General features: G+C 39.2%; 1 protein-coding gene across 1 annotated transcript in view; it reads right to left on the reverse strand.

The window, feature by feature from the left end:
• LOC149071142 (uncharacterized) overlaps positions 1-15,913 on the reverse strand; it is a 384,675-nt gene that overhangs the window by 50,863 nt on the left and 317,899 nt on the right. The window contains exons 4-7 of the mRNA XM_089248128.1: positions 15,249-15,605; positions 14,248-14,476; positions 12,196-12,778; positions 8,936-9,491 (exon numbers count right to left, since the gene is read on the reverse strand). Coding sequence (XP_089104254.1) covers positions 8,936-9,491; positions 12,196-12,778; positions 14,248-14,476; positions 15,249-15,605 — 1,725 coding nt within the window. The remainder of the gene's footprint in view (positions 1-8,935; positions 9,492-12,195; positions 12,779-14,247; positions 14,477-15,248; positions 15,606-15,913) is intronic.

Consider the following 15,913-nt stretch of genomic DNA (forward strand, 5'->3'; position numbering starts at 1 on the left):
TGCAGAAAAGGAATCACACAAAATAAACGATCCAAGAACTTCCTGAGGAAAAAATAAAACGGATAAAAGATAAAAAAAAGAAAGGAAAAAGGTGAGAATCGACTTAGAAACAAAGGGAATAGTGGGGCGATATAAAAGGCAAAAGAGCGGAAGAGGGGAAAAAGGTGAAAAATTGCCAAACGAACTGAAACGAACCGAAAATTCATTTGCCTTCTTCGCGATCCCGAAATTCCAGGACGGGAGATTCAGGAGCAGAGACGGGACAGGGAAGAAGAAGTGGAGAAGAAAAGAAAGATTAAGAAACGGGGAAAAGCATAAATATTTGAGAGGTTCCACAGAGAAGACGTAAAAAGAAAAGGCTCCCTAAAGGAGCTAATGCCGCAAATAATTCAAAGGCGGCACATACACATACGCGATTGGCGGCCTGGAGAAGTGGAATCCGTTCGAAAGACACATCCAGGAAAAGAAAGACACACACACACACACGAGAGTGCAGAAGAGAAAAAAAATATAATAATAAAATAAACCAGGTAAGAAAAAAGTACTACAAAGGAAAGTAGCTGGCTTATCTGGGACAGGAATAAGAATAATAAAAAGAAAAGGCATATAACGGTATATAGCTGTAGGAAAGAGCATCGCATTTTGGTAAGACTTGCAAAAATCTCCGAAGAAGTTTTCCCTAGAAGAGAGTCCCGGCTAATTGAGTTAGCACTAGCTTTTTTTACCCCGGGAAGAGTCTGCTGTTGCTGCGTTTTGCGAATATGCAAAAATTTGGGATACGTCGGAGAGATAATGCAGTAAAAGGAGAAGAAAGAAGCGACGAGAATCTCCTGATCAATAGAGAATTATTATTGTTCCGAGTAGCGGATATTTTTGATACATGTAGAATAGATATTTCGAATTTATTCATTTCTTTCATGAATGTTTAAATCAACGATAATTAAGTTTGATAACGATACAAATATACAAATACAAATACAAATACAACGCCACAACAGGCAAATTGCCCAACGAGGTGGCTGACTTAAGAACATCATGGATCCCCGAGCCCCTACCTACTACTGCTACACCACCCATGCACCCCCCCGCGCGGAACCCCCCCCCCGACGAATCGGTACATGCGGTAATGTGCGTGTACGTGTAGTGCAACCTGACGTAAAGTTTGTTTCTGTGTAATGCTTGTTATGTGTAGTGCTGCCATCTGCGCCCAGTTTTACTAACTATGAGTGAAGTGTTATGGTTGAATGATTTACCGTTGTAGGACTGTTGCTCTCTGTGGCGAGACTTTTTAACGGGGAGATCGGCTCGCATTTGCGCCTTGAAGTTGGGAACCACAGAAAACCAACTTCAGCCGACCACCACTGTGGGGTTCGAACCCGGATCCTCGCATCACGAGTCCGGCACTATAACCACTCGACCACCACAGCGGCATATGTATATGTTTGAGCTTTACTTATCTGAAGACTTGGCTGTGTCGGAATGAATTACTGTGGAATCTGACTGTATTTCATCTACAGCACGTACAGTGAATGGATATTTCAGATTAGAAGTGAGAAATAGGTGTTTGACGATTATTTTTGGAATTAAATGGAATTGTTTTAATGTGCCACTCTGGCGAGATTTTCAACTCTAATGTGAAAAGCCAACTTCGGCCAACATTGGCACACGCGGGGGGGGGGGGAGTTCTAAACCCCTTGAGCCAAGATTATAGTGTTATTTTGCAGGAAAAAACGTAACCCCCCCCCCCCCTAAAAGGAAAAAAAAATCTGAAACTCTCCCTCTCGATTCTGTGTACGCATATGTCGGCCAATCACTACTATACTGGTCACGAGGTTTGGATCCAAGTTTTTGTTACGTAAAGCAACGGCGGTACACACACAACTGTATAGTGGCACGTGTGAAGTCTAGTGGATGCACGGAAAATTCAACGAGAGAGAGACACGCACGCACGCGCGCGCGCGCACACACACACACAGAGCAATTCATCGAATAAAAATCCACCGGCAGCAGTTCAAACTGAAATTTTTCCGTAATTCATCGGATAAAAATTTATAAACAGGGAATATAATCGAAGAGCATTTCATGATTACTGTAATTTGTAGAAACATTCACCGAAATTCATTGTATTCGTAACCAGGACAATTAACAGAAGCAAAAAAAAGGCATCGACACATACTCAAAACTAACGTTATTTATGGGAGATATGATGTATCAAACAAAATTCTGCAGCCAGTGTAATTATTATATCAGGCTATAATTGACATAACACGAAAAATTCAAGCATTTCCATCTTTTCTTCAGAAAATGGGAGACAGATGGCAGCATGAAAACGAAACAAGCGCAGCTCGACAGCATAAATACGTTAGGGCCACACATATACTCAAAACACACATTCCGGCATGTACCGATTCGTTAGAAATTTCGTAGAAGAATATGTACGAGGTGCATGTACGGTTAAGTAGTAGCCAGTGTAATTCATCGAAGTGAAAATTTATCGATGTCCAATTTAATATAACTATCCATGGCAGAGGAAATTCATTCAACACAATTCACAGGCAGCGTAATTTATCGAAGGCAAATTAATCGACGAACAATTCACAACTACTGTGATTGATGAGGGTCAATTAATAGATGCGCAATACACTACGCAACCAGAGTAATTCATTGGAGAGAAAATTCATTCACTCACAATTCCCAGCCAGTATAATTCATGATGAAGAAATTTCATCACCGCACAATTCGAAGCCATAAAATTCATGGGAGAAAGAAATTTCCGACCAGTGTAATTTATGACAGAGAAAATTCATCGGCGCACAAATTTACAAATATATAATTTTGAAAAAAAAGGAAATTAGTCACAATAATATTATATGAGTGGACACGAATCATAATTGGTTAACTAGGAATTTTTTTTTATTTACATTTTTATTCAGATTTCGCAATGAAATAGTTACCATATTTGTGTTGCACTAAAATTGCGTGATTTTTTTTAGAGACTGAAATGCTCCCAGGGAATTTTCCACCAATGACTTGCTTGTCGGTGAATTTTCCTTCCCGGGGAGCTAGCGACATATTTTGTATTCCTGCATAATTCAGTTACCGGATTCCATTAGTGACTTGACAGAAATTAGTAAGAAAAATTTTTTCTTTTCAGGTAAAATACTTTAATAAAGCAGCGATACTTTTTTTTTCCTTCAACCTTGTCATCGGAACAAGAGGTTCATCGACTCAAATTTTATCAAGAAAAATAAAATATGAAGATAGCGTGAAAACCGCGTAAAAAAGGTACTCATTTTTACTTGGGATAGAAATTAGTTTTCATAAAAGCCTTTTTTTAAGCAAAACTCAGGAAGAGGCTTAAGGATTTTTTATCCTCCCTGAAATGACATTTCATGAGTGTTAAGTTGAAGGATAAATTTGTTGGACAAGGTTTTTAGTTAGCTTGAGGCATAAATAAAGAGTAAAATCTTATAAATAATGGTAATAAAGTTATAAAAAAAAACAGCGTTCATACCAAACTGAGTGGCAGATCTGAACTGAAAGGTATGTGAACTCCAACTTTAATAACTGGCTATTGAATATTCCACAAACTTTATGTGGCATGGGAATAATATGGGAATAGATCAGCCCTGATACATTATTATTTTATAAGCAACTAGCTGTAGTACACGCCACTGCCCGGGTTTTCTTCAATTACTGAGAGGATTGGAAAAGTGACAAACCATTATAAAGGCACATAAAATGTTATACATATTCTGACAGGATTAAAGAAGTGGCAAGCCATTGTAAAGGCATCTGTACGTTGGAAACGCATTGCTAGGGATGCACGGTAACCGAAGTAAACGTTCCGAAAGTTTTGTTGAGGCCCAAAAACCATTGTTGCCCGACAGTTTTTCGCCCATTTCGGGCACTTGCCCGACGTCTGAGAAACTTTTAAAGTAGCCTATCGTTCATGTCAGGTCCCGTTCGGTATATATGCAAAATTTGGTGACGAGCGATCTAAAATTGTAGATTTGTAAAGAGAACATACACAGACTGAAAATCAATTTTATATATGTATATATTCTAAAAATATTTTATTAACAACGTATAAACTAATTTCTCATTAACAAATATTCTATATTCTTTGAATGGATAAAAAATGTTGAAATATGTTGTTCTTACAAAAGAATAATGTCATAAATATCTTTAATGTCTTTTATAAATAATGAGTTAAGAGTGGTGTCTTGCAGAGCGAGCAATGACGAAAGATCTATTGCTCCACGATTATAATTCAAAGGTCATTGTTATTCGAAGTACTCTTTAAAAATACATCCTGATTCTAAGCATTGTTTGGAAGTCTTCATTCAAATACAAATACAAATACAAATACAAATACAACGCCACAACAGGCAAAATGCCCAACGAGGTGGCTGATAAAAAGATGCCCATAAAAATATGGTTGTCATATCAAGGGCGTAGCCGGGGGGGGGGGGACTTGGGGGTCTGGTCCCCCCCCCCCCCGAAATGTGAGAAAATGACCGAAAAAAGGGAAAAAGATGGCCAAATCTATTGTTAAAAAAAAAACCCTCCTCCCAATCAAGTTCAATTTTCTTGAAATTACTTTCCTAAAATTCACCATCCTGTGCTATAACCCGCTTGCGCCCCCCTCCCCCTGCATGTACAACTGTGTCTCTAAGTCACTATCATGCTCACACACACACTATCTAAGTCACTCTTTTAGTCACTCATCTGCTTGTACACGCTTTTGGTCACTCACTGACATGGTTCCTTGCTTTATAGGTCACTCATTTGATCATTTACACGTTTCACATGTTTGAACGGGCTGTAGGTCATTTTTTGTTCATTCATAAGTTTACGCGCGCACTCTAAATTACTCTTTTGATCATTTACACGTTTGCACATGCCCTAGATCGCCCAGTCCCTTACTTTGTATGTCACTATTTTTTGTTCATTCACATGCATGCTCATGCTTCAAGTCACTCTCTTGCTCACTCACGTGCTTGATAACTCTCCAAGCCACTATTTTGGTCACTCACTAACCTAGTTCGTAGCTGTCTGGGCATGGGTGAATTTATCGACGATTTATATACAAATTTTTCCACCCTCTTCTCCCATTCTACAAACCTTTTTGGCTACTCATTCCTCAAATCCCCCCCCTTCTAGGCTATAGCCCGCTAAGTCCCCCCCCCCGTAAATACGGCACTGCATGCCCCCCACTCCCCCAGCAGCAGAGTCCAAAGCTAGGGTCTTTGACTCTGCTGAATTCGGAACATTTGTGTTATTATTCTTCATTGCATATTGCATGTTGTTGTATTATTCATTGTTATTTGAAACGTTCTTTAAAACCCATTGTTATTTGAAGCGTTCTTTAAAACTCATTGTTATGCGAAGCATTCTTTAAAACTGCGAAGCATACTTTATAGAGTAACTGGTATTCAAAGCGTTATTTAGCAACATTCAATCGAAGTATTATGTAAAACCCATTTTTATCGGAACAACTCTTTAGAAATTGTTTTCATTAGAGACATTCTTTAAAACGCATAAACTCTTCACATCACCGGGTGGAATGCGTTTTACCAGCAATTTTATCTTGTTTTTCCTAAACTTTTCTCTATCTTTGGAAGTCAAATATCTCATCGAATATTACACTTAGAAACACGTAATTTTTTTTTGTTGGCCTCAGGAGAAACGGAACAACTTTATAATTAGGTACAAGGTGTACACTAAAAAAAAATATTTTTTTATTTTAATAACTACACATCCCCTTACCATATGAAAGATAGCTGGAGTCTACACGTAATGCGGACACTTTTGCTAATTGGAAGTATGCCTCTAGCACCACGGTTCGCCAATAAAATGCGGATCGTGCTGTCAGCTACGCTCACTGTATATCTCTCAACGGCACAGTATGATGAAAAAGCGGGAAATAAAATCGATTATTCTTTATTCGAAGGCTTTTTTTTCCAAAAGCCATTGTTTTCCGTAGCATTCTTTAAAAGCTTTTATTCGATTAATTATTAAAAGTCATTGTCATTCAAAGCGTTATTCAAACCCCTTATCCGAAGCATTATTTTAATTCCATTGTTATTTAAAGCATTTTTGAGAGTATTGGAAATATTATTTGAAAGCCTATATTCGCAGCATTATTTAAAAGCTACTGTAATTCAAAGCATTTTTTTAAAAAGCCATTCTTATCCGAAACATTCTATAAAAGTCATTGTTATTCTCTCTCTCGAAGCATACTCTCTCTTCCACTGTTATACAAAGCATTAAAGACCGTATCAAGATCATATTTTATCTGGTCATTCTCACTTGAAAACATGTTCAAGAATCCAATTTTTTTCAATAGTGATATAAAAAAAAAAACCCATCAAAAATATAGTTGAAAAACCACTGTGATTGAGAATACTATCATTGAAAGTATTGTCATGAATTACTGATTAAAAAACTATTCTATATTAAATGAAAACCATTCTATATTGAATGAAAACTATTCTATATTGAATGAGCAGTTGAAAAATAGAAGAAACTTGATATGATTATGTTTGATGAAAGAATCTATTCACATATCATAGATACAATTGTACAAATAATATATACACCAAAACGGTACAATACGATAAAAAAAGAAGAAGAAATCTTTCTTAAAGAGAGGAAATACAAGCTTTATGCAAATCAGTTGTCGCTATTCTTCAAATAATGGCGAAAAAATAAAATCCTCGTTCTCACCTTAAGGCAATATTCAGTTCGTTCGTCGTCGGGTAAATCAAAGAAGAACAAATGTACTCCGAGGCAAAAAAAAAAAAAGACACTTTTAATTTGCAAATGGCTTTTCCATAAAAGACAGAAACGGAGACAATTCCAATGTCACGTGCCATATGCACCTATCCTCAGTATGTGTGTACGCAAATAATAAGCGCCGAACAACAAGAACAAGACGGAACGAGAGAGTACGGAATCGAGGCGGAAAGAGAATGCTGCCCCATAGATATGTAAATTAGATCGGAATGATACTCGCCGGCTAATGAATATTAATGGAGTCGCGATGTTAATGAGTACACACTGTCAGTTCACTTCACCTAACGCATGAATGAAATACGAAAAGGGTGGTATGAGACTAGCGGAGTACTCGCGAACTGTGCACCAGCCAAAAAAAAAAAGTCTTGAGACAGTTAATAAGAGGGAGAGAGAGAATGATCCCCTTTTTTTTCCATCTTAAGTTTTTTCTCAACTCCCTTTCTGTGCAATCTAAAATTACCGAAGCGTCTCATTTCATCAAATTTAGTACCCGAACCACCCGCAACCATTAACAAGCTGTTAATTAAAATACCGCGGCTGTAGCACGCTCATGTAATAAAACGCAACGGATGGAAAAGCTCGGTTCGATTTTTTTTTTCACTCCTTGTGTAATTTTTTTTAATGAAAAATTCATCTCATGTCCCTTCTGTCTCGTAAAACTAATCATTATGATTTTGGTTCATGCACGGATACGCTGTTTTCGTTCTGCGAGCGTTGGTGAGACGGGAAAAAAAAAACTGTGTATAAACGAACCAGTAGCTGCTGTCAAAACTGTTTGGGAACCCACAGGGTGTGTTTTAATTACACGCAATCCTTGAATCGGATGTAATAAGTAATTACGGTCGTCTAAAATCTTATAACAGCTTTCCCGATATAATATCAGTAAATTAACTTTTTGCTGCTGCCTAGGGGGAATGGGAGTTCGGGAATCTCCGCTTATACTTTATCCATTCTGTTTAGATTAGGTAAGACAGATACGGACGGCACCTTTTCTCGAACGAATTGGATCAAGAATGTTTAAGGCAATGCACATCAAACATCATCGATGCTTCGGTGGTTTCGTGATACCTAATGCTGATCCTATCAAGAGATTGTGATATGGTGCTGAAAACTGATCAATCGAAATCCAGCTGCTATCGACTCTACAACAGCGACGATGGAATTCCTGGCTGAGTTCCAATCAAGATCTGTGTCTAAAACTTATTAATTCAATATCTTGATGCATGGTCAAGGCCAAAGATAGTTATGGCTCAATGTTCTCGTACGATATCCGCACCCGTTTTCTTCATTCTTCCCGAACATAGGCACATGCTATTTTGCGTTTGAAGAAATGTCCCGTTTTTTCCATACATAAAGCGAAGATTGAACTATCCCAGGTTAGCATAAATAACCAGGAAAAACATGCAACACTTAGGACCGTATTCACCGACATGGTAGACAATTTTTGGATAAGACATCAACATAGATTGGTTAAAAACCTGAATTTAATAATCCGTGTGGATCTCTTATCAAAAAATTGTGACTATTGTGACTTGTGGTTTAAACCATCAATGTCCCTTATCATCAGGTTGATGTAGATTTATACTATAGTTTCCCAACCTTTTTTGTCGGATCACCCCCTTCTGCAGAATTTTTTTTCCAACATCGCCCACCAACGCAATCTAACCCATAGAATCCTATGCTATACCCGTAGCTTCTACCGCCCCTCTGGAACCTTCCATCGCCCCCAGGGGGCGTTAACGCCCACGTTGGGAATCACTGATTTATACGAAAATATTCATGTAAAAATCCGTTTTACGTCAGATGTTTCAATTTTTTGAAACAAAGAGGGGAAAAGTAATTTGACACATTTTAGGACGCATTCAATTTACTTCAAGCAATTTTTTTTGCCACGATATCCTAAAGAAGAAGCTCTTTGGAGATGGAAATGCAAATTACAGCCATGCTATGAATTCCGGCGCTTTCTAACTTGAGCATTTCTTGAATTACGTTCGTAAATTTCTGAGGGTTTTCTAATTTTTTTTAAATAAACGTATATATTGCAATGACTGACATTACACCTTTCTTCGGTATGTTCACAGAAAGAGAGAAATATTACAGCTCAATTCACTTTTTTTTTTGTCTGAAGACTCACCTGAAGGCTTGGAAGGCTTCGTTGCCGGAGGAGCCATTAAGTTGTCCGATGGTTCTTTTTCAGAGTTGTTGGACGGTGGTTCACCAGCTGTGGTCATAATTTTCTCCGCTCCACTTTCCCGCTCTTCCTCGTCAACGTTTTCGGAAGACGTATTGTCGACAGCAATGTTCCTGGACAGGCACTCTGGGACAGACTGCGATCCATTGACTCGGACGGACGACCTGAATGGACCGGGTTTGAACTCCCATGGAGGGTCGTAGTCGTCCGACGGCCGGTCGTCGTTGTCCGGAGTTTGTGCTTTGGCCGGCGATGACGTTGGACAGTTTTTGCCTAGCAGGCTGGTAGGCCTGACTGCTTTTACTGGTTTATCGTTGTTCTCGTCGGAAGTGAGTGGCTGCAACGAGGTAACGTTCGACAGTTGGTGGGTCGGTGATTCCAGCTGCCGGTTGAGCACGTTCTGCGTCGGATTGAGAGTGATGTTCGAAGACGATGACGTACTACACGTCGGATTGTTCAGTGTTTTGGCGATTACGCGGTTGTTGTCGATCGGTTGAACCTGTGAAAGGGAGGAAAAATTACAGTTGTTACCATATGAAAATGTCTTGTCATGGAATAGACTTATCTGGAAAGGTACTATCCTTAACCCAATAATGCATGTTTTTTTTCTCGAGCTGATATTTTTTTCCCATAATTACTGACACGAATAGAGAGCCAGAAAAATCATTTAAAAATCTGTTTCAATTTGTAATGCTTATACAGGGCCATAACTAGAACTTACAGAGCTTTGAAAATCGCATATAAAATAAATGTATTGAAAAAAACTATTGAAGTAATAATGTTTTCCAAATATACAGGGTGAACTTGACCTGTTCTGCCAAACGAAAGGAGGTAATCGATGAGCCCAAGTGGTAATGAAACACCCTCCCAACCCTGTCCTACCTTGAAATTAAGAAAAATGTATCAACTCTGAATAATCTCAAACTTATGAAGTTTCTGAAAGTTCGGAATTAGCGGCTACAGATTTTGGCGAGACTTTGAGTTTGAAGAAAAAAATATTGTAAGGTGACCCCCCCCCAATCAGGATATATTGATTATAAATGGCGAACTGTGAGAATTGATAGATTGACGACGAAATCGAATTTTCGCCAAAATCTACTAAAATGTAGATTTTTTTCGACAACGCTGATTTTAGTATGTATTGCGAACAAAAAGCTTAATTCATCCTAATTATAACACTTTTTATTGCAAGCTCTTTCGATAGCTGGTGCGATGGACAAATTTTTGTGCAATTTCTTTGGGTAAATTTGACCGTTTGCATCTAGAAGTGCATTCGCGTAATAAGGGATTGAAAATTTTAGCGACAATTGAATTTTGAACTTCATCAATCTTTCAGCGCTTGTAGCTCGTCATTGACCGCTTCGCTTCAAAGTGATTGGCAACAAATTCGGACGATCTCTATCAAATTCGATATAAAGTAGATTTCTCTTTTCACCCTCACCCTACCTGTGCTCTTCCACTCCTATATGTATACAGGATCTCCTGTAAGTGCTAATGCGGCCTTATTCTTATCAACCGTCTGTCGTAGAAGTATGATTCTAATTTTAAAAAATAGCAAAATGCGTTCAAAAATCACCCTGTACCAATTCTCAGAGTGAAAATACAATTTGATATAAAATAAAAAAAATCTAAATTTTTATACGGTCCCCCTTGTGTCCTCTAACTTTCAATTAGAAAGTTGTTGCCCTGTATCCCACGAGGCGAACAGGAAAGATTCCATGTTTCTAAATGCAATATTCACAGAGATATATTCGAATTCGAAAAACGGAAAAATCGTATGTAAGAACAACATAAATGAGGGAAAGAAGTTAGTTTATATTGTCCTTTCCAAACTTTTGTCATGCTTTTGAATTCGAATATCTCAGTGAATACTGCAATTAAAAATGTGGAATTTCTTTTGTTGGGGTCAGAAGAGACATAGCAAAGTGTTTCATGTTCCACTTGGGCTCCTCTATCACCTGCTTCCGTTTGGCAGATCAGGCAACGTTCAATCTGTATAACTACCAGTTTTTTGTAATACGAACTATGTAGTAGGAAAAAAGTGCGGGTTACAAACTTGAATGGAAAATAAAATCCCACAGTGTATTTTTTTTAGAGTTACAGATCTACATTTTATTTCTAAATTGGGGAATTTTAATGCCATCTATGAATGGTTTTCGAACGAAAATTAAAATATTCGGGTAGATCGTGTGATAGTCGGAAGTTCTGACGCGAATATGTTTTTCGTGCCTCGAATCACGTGTTTGGTATTGGCATCACGGCATTATCATCGGCTTTGTATTTGGAATAGCTAAGAAACGATACCAATGTCACCCATTTTCGTTGTGAAACTGCCCGAGATATAGCTGAAAATAACTTGTTACGAATCAGGGCCGCGGGCCTGATCTGCACCTCCAACACATAGAAGGGTTCCAAGTTCCTCTGTAATGTCAGTAAGACTACCTAGCAAGTTTGCCACATTTTGAACCAGAGAATGATATTTCGTTTTTTCTTATTTTGGCGCGAATTCTTTCTGGTTGGCTCACAAATACCGCATGGTGATTGGATGTGGGGCATAGAAATCGCCAATTCTGAGCCCGATCATTTCTTTTCTGCACAGCGATGATACTGGCACGAGCAGGGAATTTTTTTCCCTGAATATTCTGAGGGGAAAATGGACTACTTGCAGATGTCACGAGCAGCGTGCGAAGGCCTTCTATCTCTAGGAAGTGCTGACCTGATTGTCCATACGGGGAAAGTTATTCAAACAGGAGTGATATCATTGGATGCACTGTTATCACGTTCATAGGCGTACGCAGAATTTTCTCGAGTGAGGGTTTCAGATTTTTTTTCCTTCTGGGGGGCGGGGCGGGGGAGGGGTTACGTTTTTTCCTGCATAATAACACTATAATCTTGGCTCAGCCGCATGAACTTTGCGTACGCCAATGACCACGTGCAACTAACGATATCATTGCTTTTGACTTGCGTTTGGCATTTCCTGAGATATGAGCGTTTTACGAATTCCGTCCCGCAACTTTATGCGAATGAGTATCGTTAAGAGATTTATAAAAAAAACGCATTCACGTCGAAAATGGCAATAATGAATGTCTCGCACATGAAGTTGTCAATTGGCAACGGAATATATATGAGGGGAATAATATGTTGCCATTTTGACAACATCATGCTGATTAACATTATGATAGGTACTTGATTTGACAAAATACCTTGAATCCAGAATGGTCAAGGGACAACTTCCGCGCGCAGAATGGAGATTCTTGCGACGCACTTTCGACGAGATTTTTGTTCCTAACCTGATTGTTCAAGTTTCTGCTGGGAGAGTCCCGGAAAGAAATGCTATCCCGGCTCGCACTCTTGCCCAACGGATAGACCCTGGGCTCGTCCATACGACTGGACAGCGCAGCAAAGTCCTCTCTCTGGTCCATGGATTCCTGACTGCTGCTGCTCTTATCGGAGCACCTGGACGCGCTGTCCCACTGGCTCAAGGACAGCTGCCTTTCGAAGCTGGATATGAGCCTGTTGTCGTTTTGCCTGCCGCCGTTCGAGGACGAGTTCCTGTTGTTGAATCGAGTCAGAGGATCGACGCTGGTGATCACCTTGATGGGACGAGACAACGGAGACGAGGATCTCGCCGGTAGGCTGTCCCGGATGAGGGTCACCTTCCGCCTTTCCGTCGGTGTCAGGTGCAAGGGATAGTGTCTTGGCCGTGGTGACGGCTTAGACACGATCTGCGGCTGGTGAGTCGGAGTACTCGATGTCGAACTTCCGCTCGTCGAGCCGAAGGATGACCTGGAAAAACGGAAAAGCAATCCCGTAATCAGGAGCGTTCGAGTGAAAATCAAATTTCATATAGTCTCTAACAAAGCTCCAAGCATCCTTGAAATCGATATCTTAACGGTAAATTTGATAAGCCCGGTAGTTATGCATAATAACCAGTTAATATGCGTAATCATTGAGCATTTTGGTATAAGTCTGATAAATCTCCTTAAATTTATCACTTTCACCGGAGACTATGCATAATATTTAACCATTTTTAGTATATGAATTTAATATATACTAAAAACTATTACTTTTAATAGCAATTAAGCATAACAGCCAAGCGTCGTAGATAAATGATGTAATATAAACATGATAAGTCGTACTAAATTCATCACATTTGCTGATCATTATGCATAGTATAGTATAGAACTATTATGTATAATAATTATACATAGTATAGTATAGAACTATTATGTATAATAATTATACATAGTATAGTATAAACATAGTATATTAAACATTGTACTTTATATTGAACATAGTACTTTATATTAAACATAGTACTTTATATTAAACATAGTATATTAAACATAGCATAGTATATTATGCATAATCACCATTTCGCATTGATAAATACACTAAACTCTCGCTGATCCGGCGCATATCAGACCAGAGGGTGCCGGATTAACGAAATCGCCGGATTACTGGAAGTCAATTGAAAAAGCCCACTTAAATAATATTAACTTCTGCTCACAGACATACAATGGCATGTTCTTTTCTCTTCTATGATCGAAGAAAATCCGCCTAAAAAACGCCGGATTACCGAGAGACATCCATATTTTTATGGGCATCTTTTTATCAGCCACCTCGTTGGGCATTTTGTCTGTTGTGGCGTTGTATTTGTATTTGAGAGTCTACGTATCGCTCTTATTGCTGTGATAATATTTATTATTTAGATGACCCGTATGTGTGAGCCAGAATCTGAAACGGATATAATGAACTCTGATTCAACGAATTTTCCCGAACATTCCTGAAATAATTACTGTTTGACGGATTCTGAGTTCCGACCTCGATATACCGATCAGTTTTTTGTATATGGAATTGAACTCCAATATAACAAACTCCTATCTAACGAGTCTTTGCGCCACAAAAATGAAATCAAATCCTTTCTAAGGAATTCTTCAATCGGACCTCGATATAACAAACTCCTATTTAACAAACTTCACGATCTTTCCCAGATATTACGTAGCATTTTATCAAATTACCATTCAGTGTTTATCAAATTTACCAACAACACTTGGGTATTATGCATAATCGCCGGTAAAAGTGATAATTTTTTAGTATGTATCAAATTTACCAATGACGCTTTGTTATTATGAATAATCACCGGGAAAAAAGTGATAAATAGATTAAACTTACCGAGGCTATTGGTAATTATGCAGAATAACCGATTAATCACATTTACCGTAACAGGTACAGTATTAGAAATCATCGTTTACCTGGAGGCTGTTCTCAAAACGGGTCCCGCTTCCCCAGGTTTGATTCTCGCCCTGAAGATGTCCCCTTGAAGAACGGGACTCTGCATCAGCATATCGATGTCATCAATGTCTGGCTTGACCCGGCTGTCGAAAGCCGTCTCGTAAAGTCTCCTCTGCCTGGTCGTCATGTCTTCTATTTCCTCGCTGCAAGAGTCCACGTCCGATAAAGCGGTGGAATCACAAAGAGCTCCTGAAATACAAAAGAAAAAATCCATTCATCTTGTAATTAAAATACCTAATACAAAGGCGCTCAAACTATAAGAGAGTGTGGGTTACTATGCCATGTGGAAACGTGTCGTGGGCCGTTTCACTGATGCGGAACTGTACCCCGGGTAACTAAGTAATTCGAAAATATGCCGAGGGCAGCTTGAATGATCTAGAATAGCGTCGCAGATCACTTGAGCGATCTATAAATGTGCCGCGGATAACTTGAGTGATTTAGAAATGTGCCGCGGGGCACTAAAGTGGTGTGAAATCGTAGCACGTGACTCTAACGTCCCGAGGGTCACTTAAGTGAAATCATATGAAAATGTTCCATAGGCCACCTGGAACTGAGCCACACGTCACTTCATTGGTCTGTAAAGGTTTGTGGTTACACCGCGGCACAGGTCACTTAAGTGATGTGAACTGCCCTGCAAGTCACTTAAGTGATCTGCGAATGTAACCGGGCTGCTTAAATACTCTAAAAAAGTACCATGGGCTGTTTAAGTGCTCTGGAACTGTGCCGCAGGTCACTCAAAAGTGGCCTTTAAATATGCCACCCTTAAGTTGTCAGGAAATATGGCCTCGGAATCAACATCGTCCTTGACCTCAAATCTAATTTTGTGAAAATGAACTAAGAGGCACGAGTTGATATTATGTGCCTAACACAACACTCAAATAAGCTTAATGGATGTTGACATCGGATACAGTGTCAATGTGCAACAATGTCAACTCCACCAGAAATAACAATTTCATCGTACCTTGAGGAGAAGCAGTGGGCTCGGAGTAGGTATGGTCCTCGACGTTGTGAGTTTCTACTAAAAGGACGTCTGGAGACGACGACGTAGGATTATCTGCAGGGACGATCGACTGTTCGTGTTGCTTCTCAACGTCATCTTCGGGCCATTCCCATGGTTCGTCGTAATATTCTTGGCCTGGAATGTGAGTGGCGTTGAAAGACGCGGAACCTTCATCCTTCGGCTTCGGTGGCCCAGTTCTTCCGAAATGATCGTTCCCATCATCTATTGCGTCCGCAACTGCGTCGTAGCAATCACTATCAGATATATAATCTTCTTCTAGCCGTTTTTCGAACGTTCCCTTGCTGTAGGACGAGCCAACTGAAAACGGAAACAAAAAAATCTACCATGAACACCGTGTGGTAAAATACTACATATATGAGAGCTTACTTCCAATAAGCGAAAAAATAATAATTTACAGAGAGTAGAAGTGAAAAAGCTTTTCTTTTTTTTTCACAGGATTGGGCCGCTTTACAACAGTAGAAAAGAACCTAGCAGGTAGTATTAAGGGAGTGGCTAAGAATATTCAAGTATCATGCTCATTGACCAACATTCGAGGGAGTTATCCACATTTAAATTTTGGAAATTGGTTAAGTCTGAAAAATTTGAAATTTCGGCGCCACCTGTTG

The sequence above is a fragment of the Pholcus phalangioides genome, unplaced genomic scaffold (genome assembly GCF_987345545.1).
Source record: "Pholcus phalangioides strain wild (caught in Gottingen) unplaced genomic scaffold, Ppha-v1.0 ptg000019l_1, whole genome shotgun sequence".
In the NCBI taxonomy this organism is placed as follows: Eukaryota; Metazoa; Arthropoda; class Arachnida; order Araneae; family Pholcidae; genus Pholcus; species Pholcus phalangioides.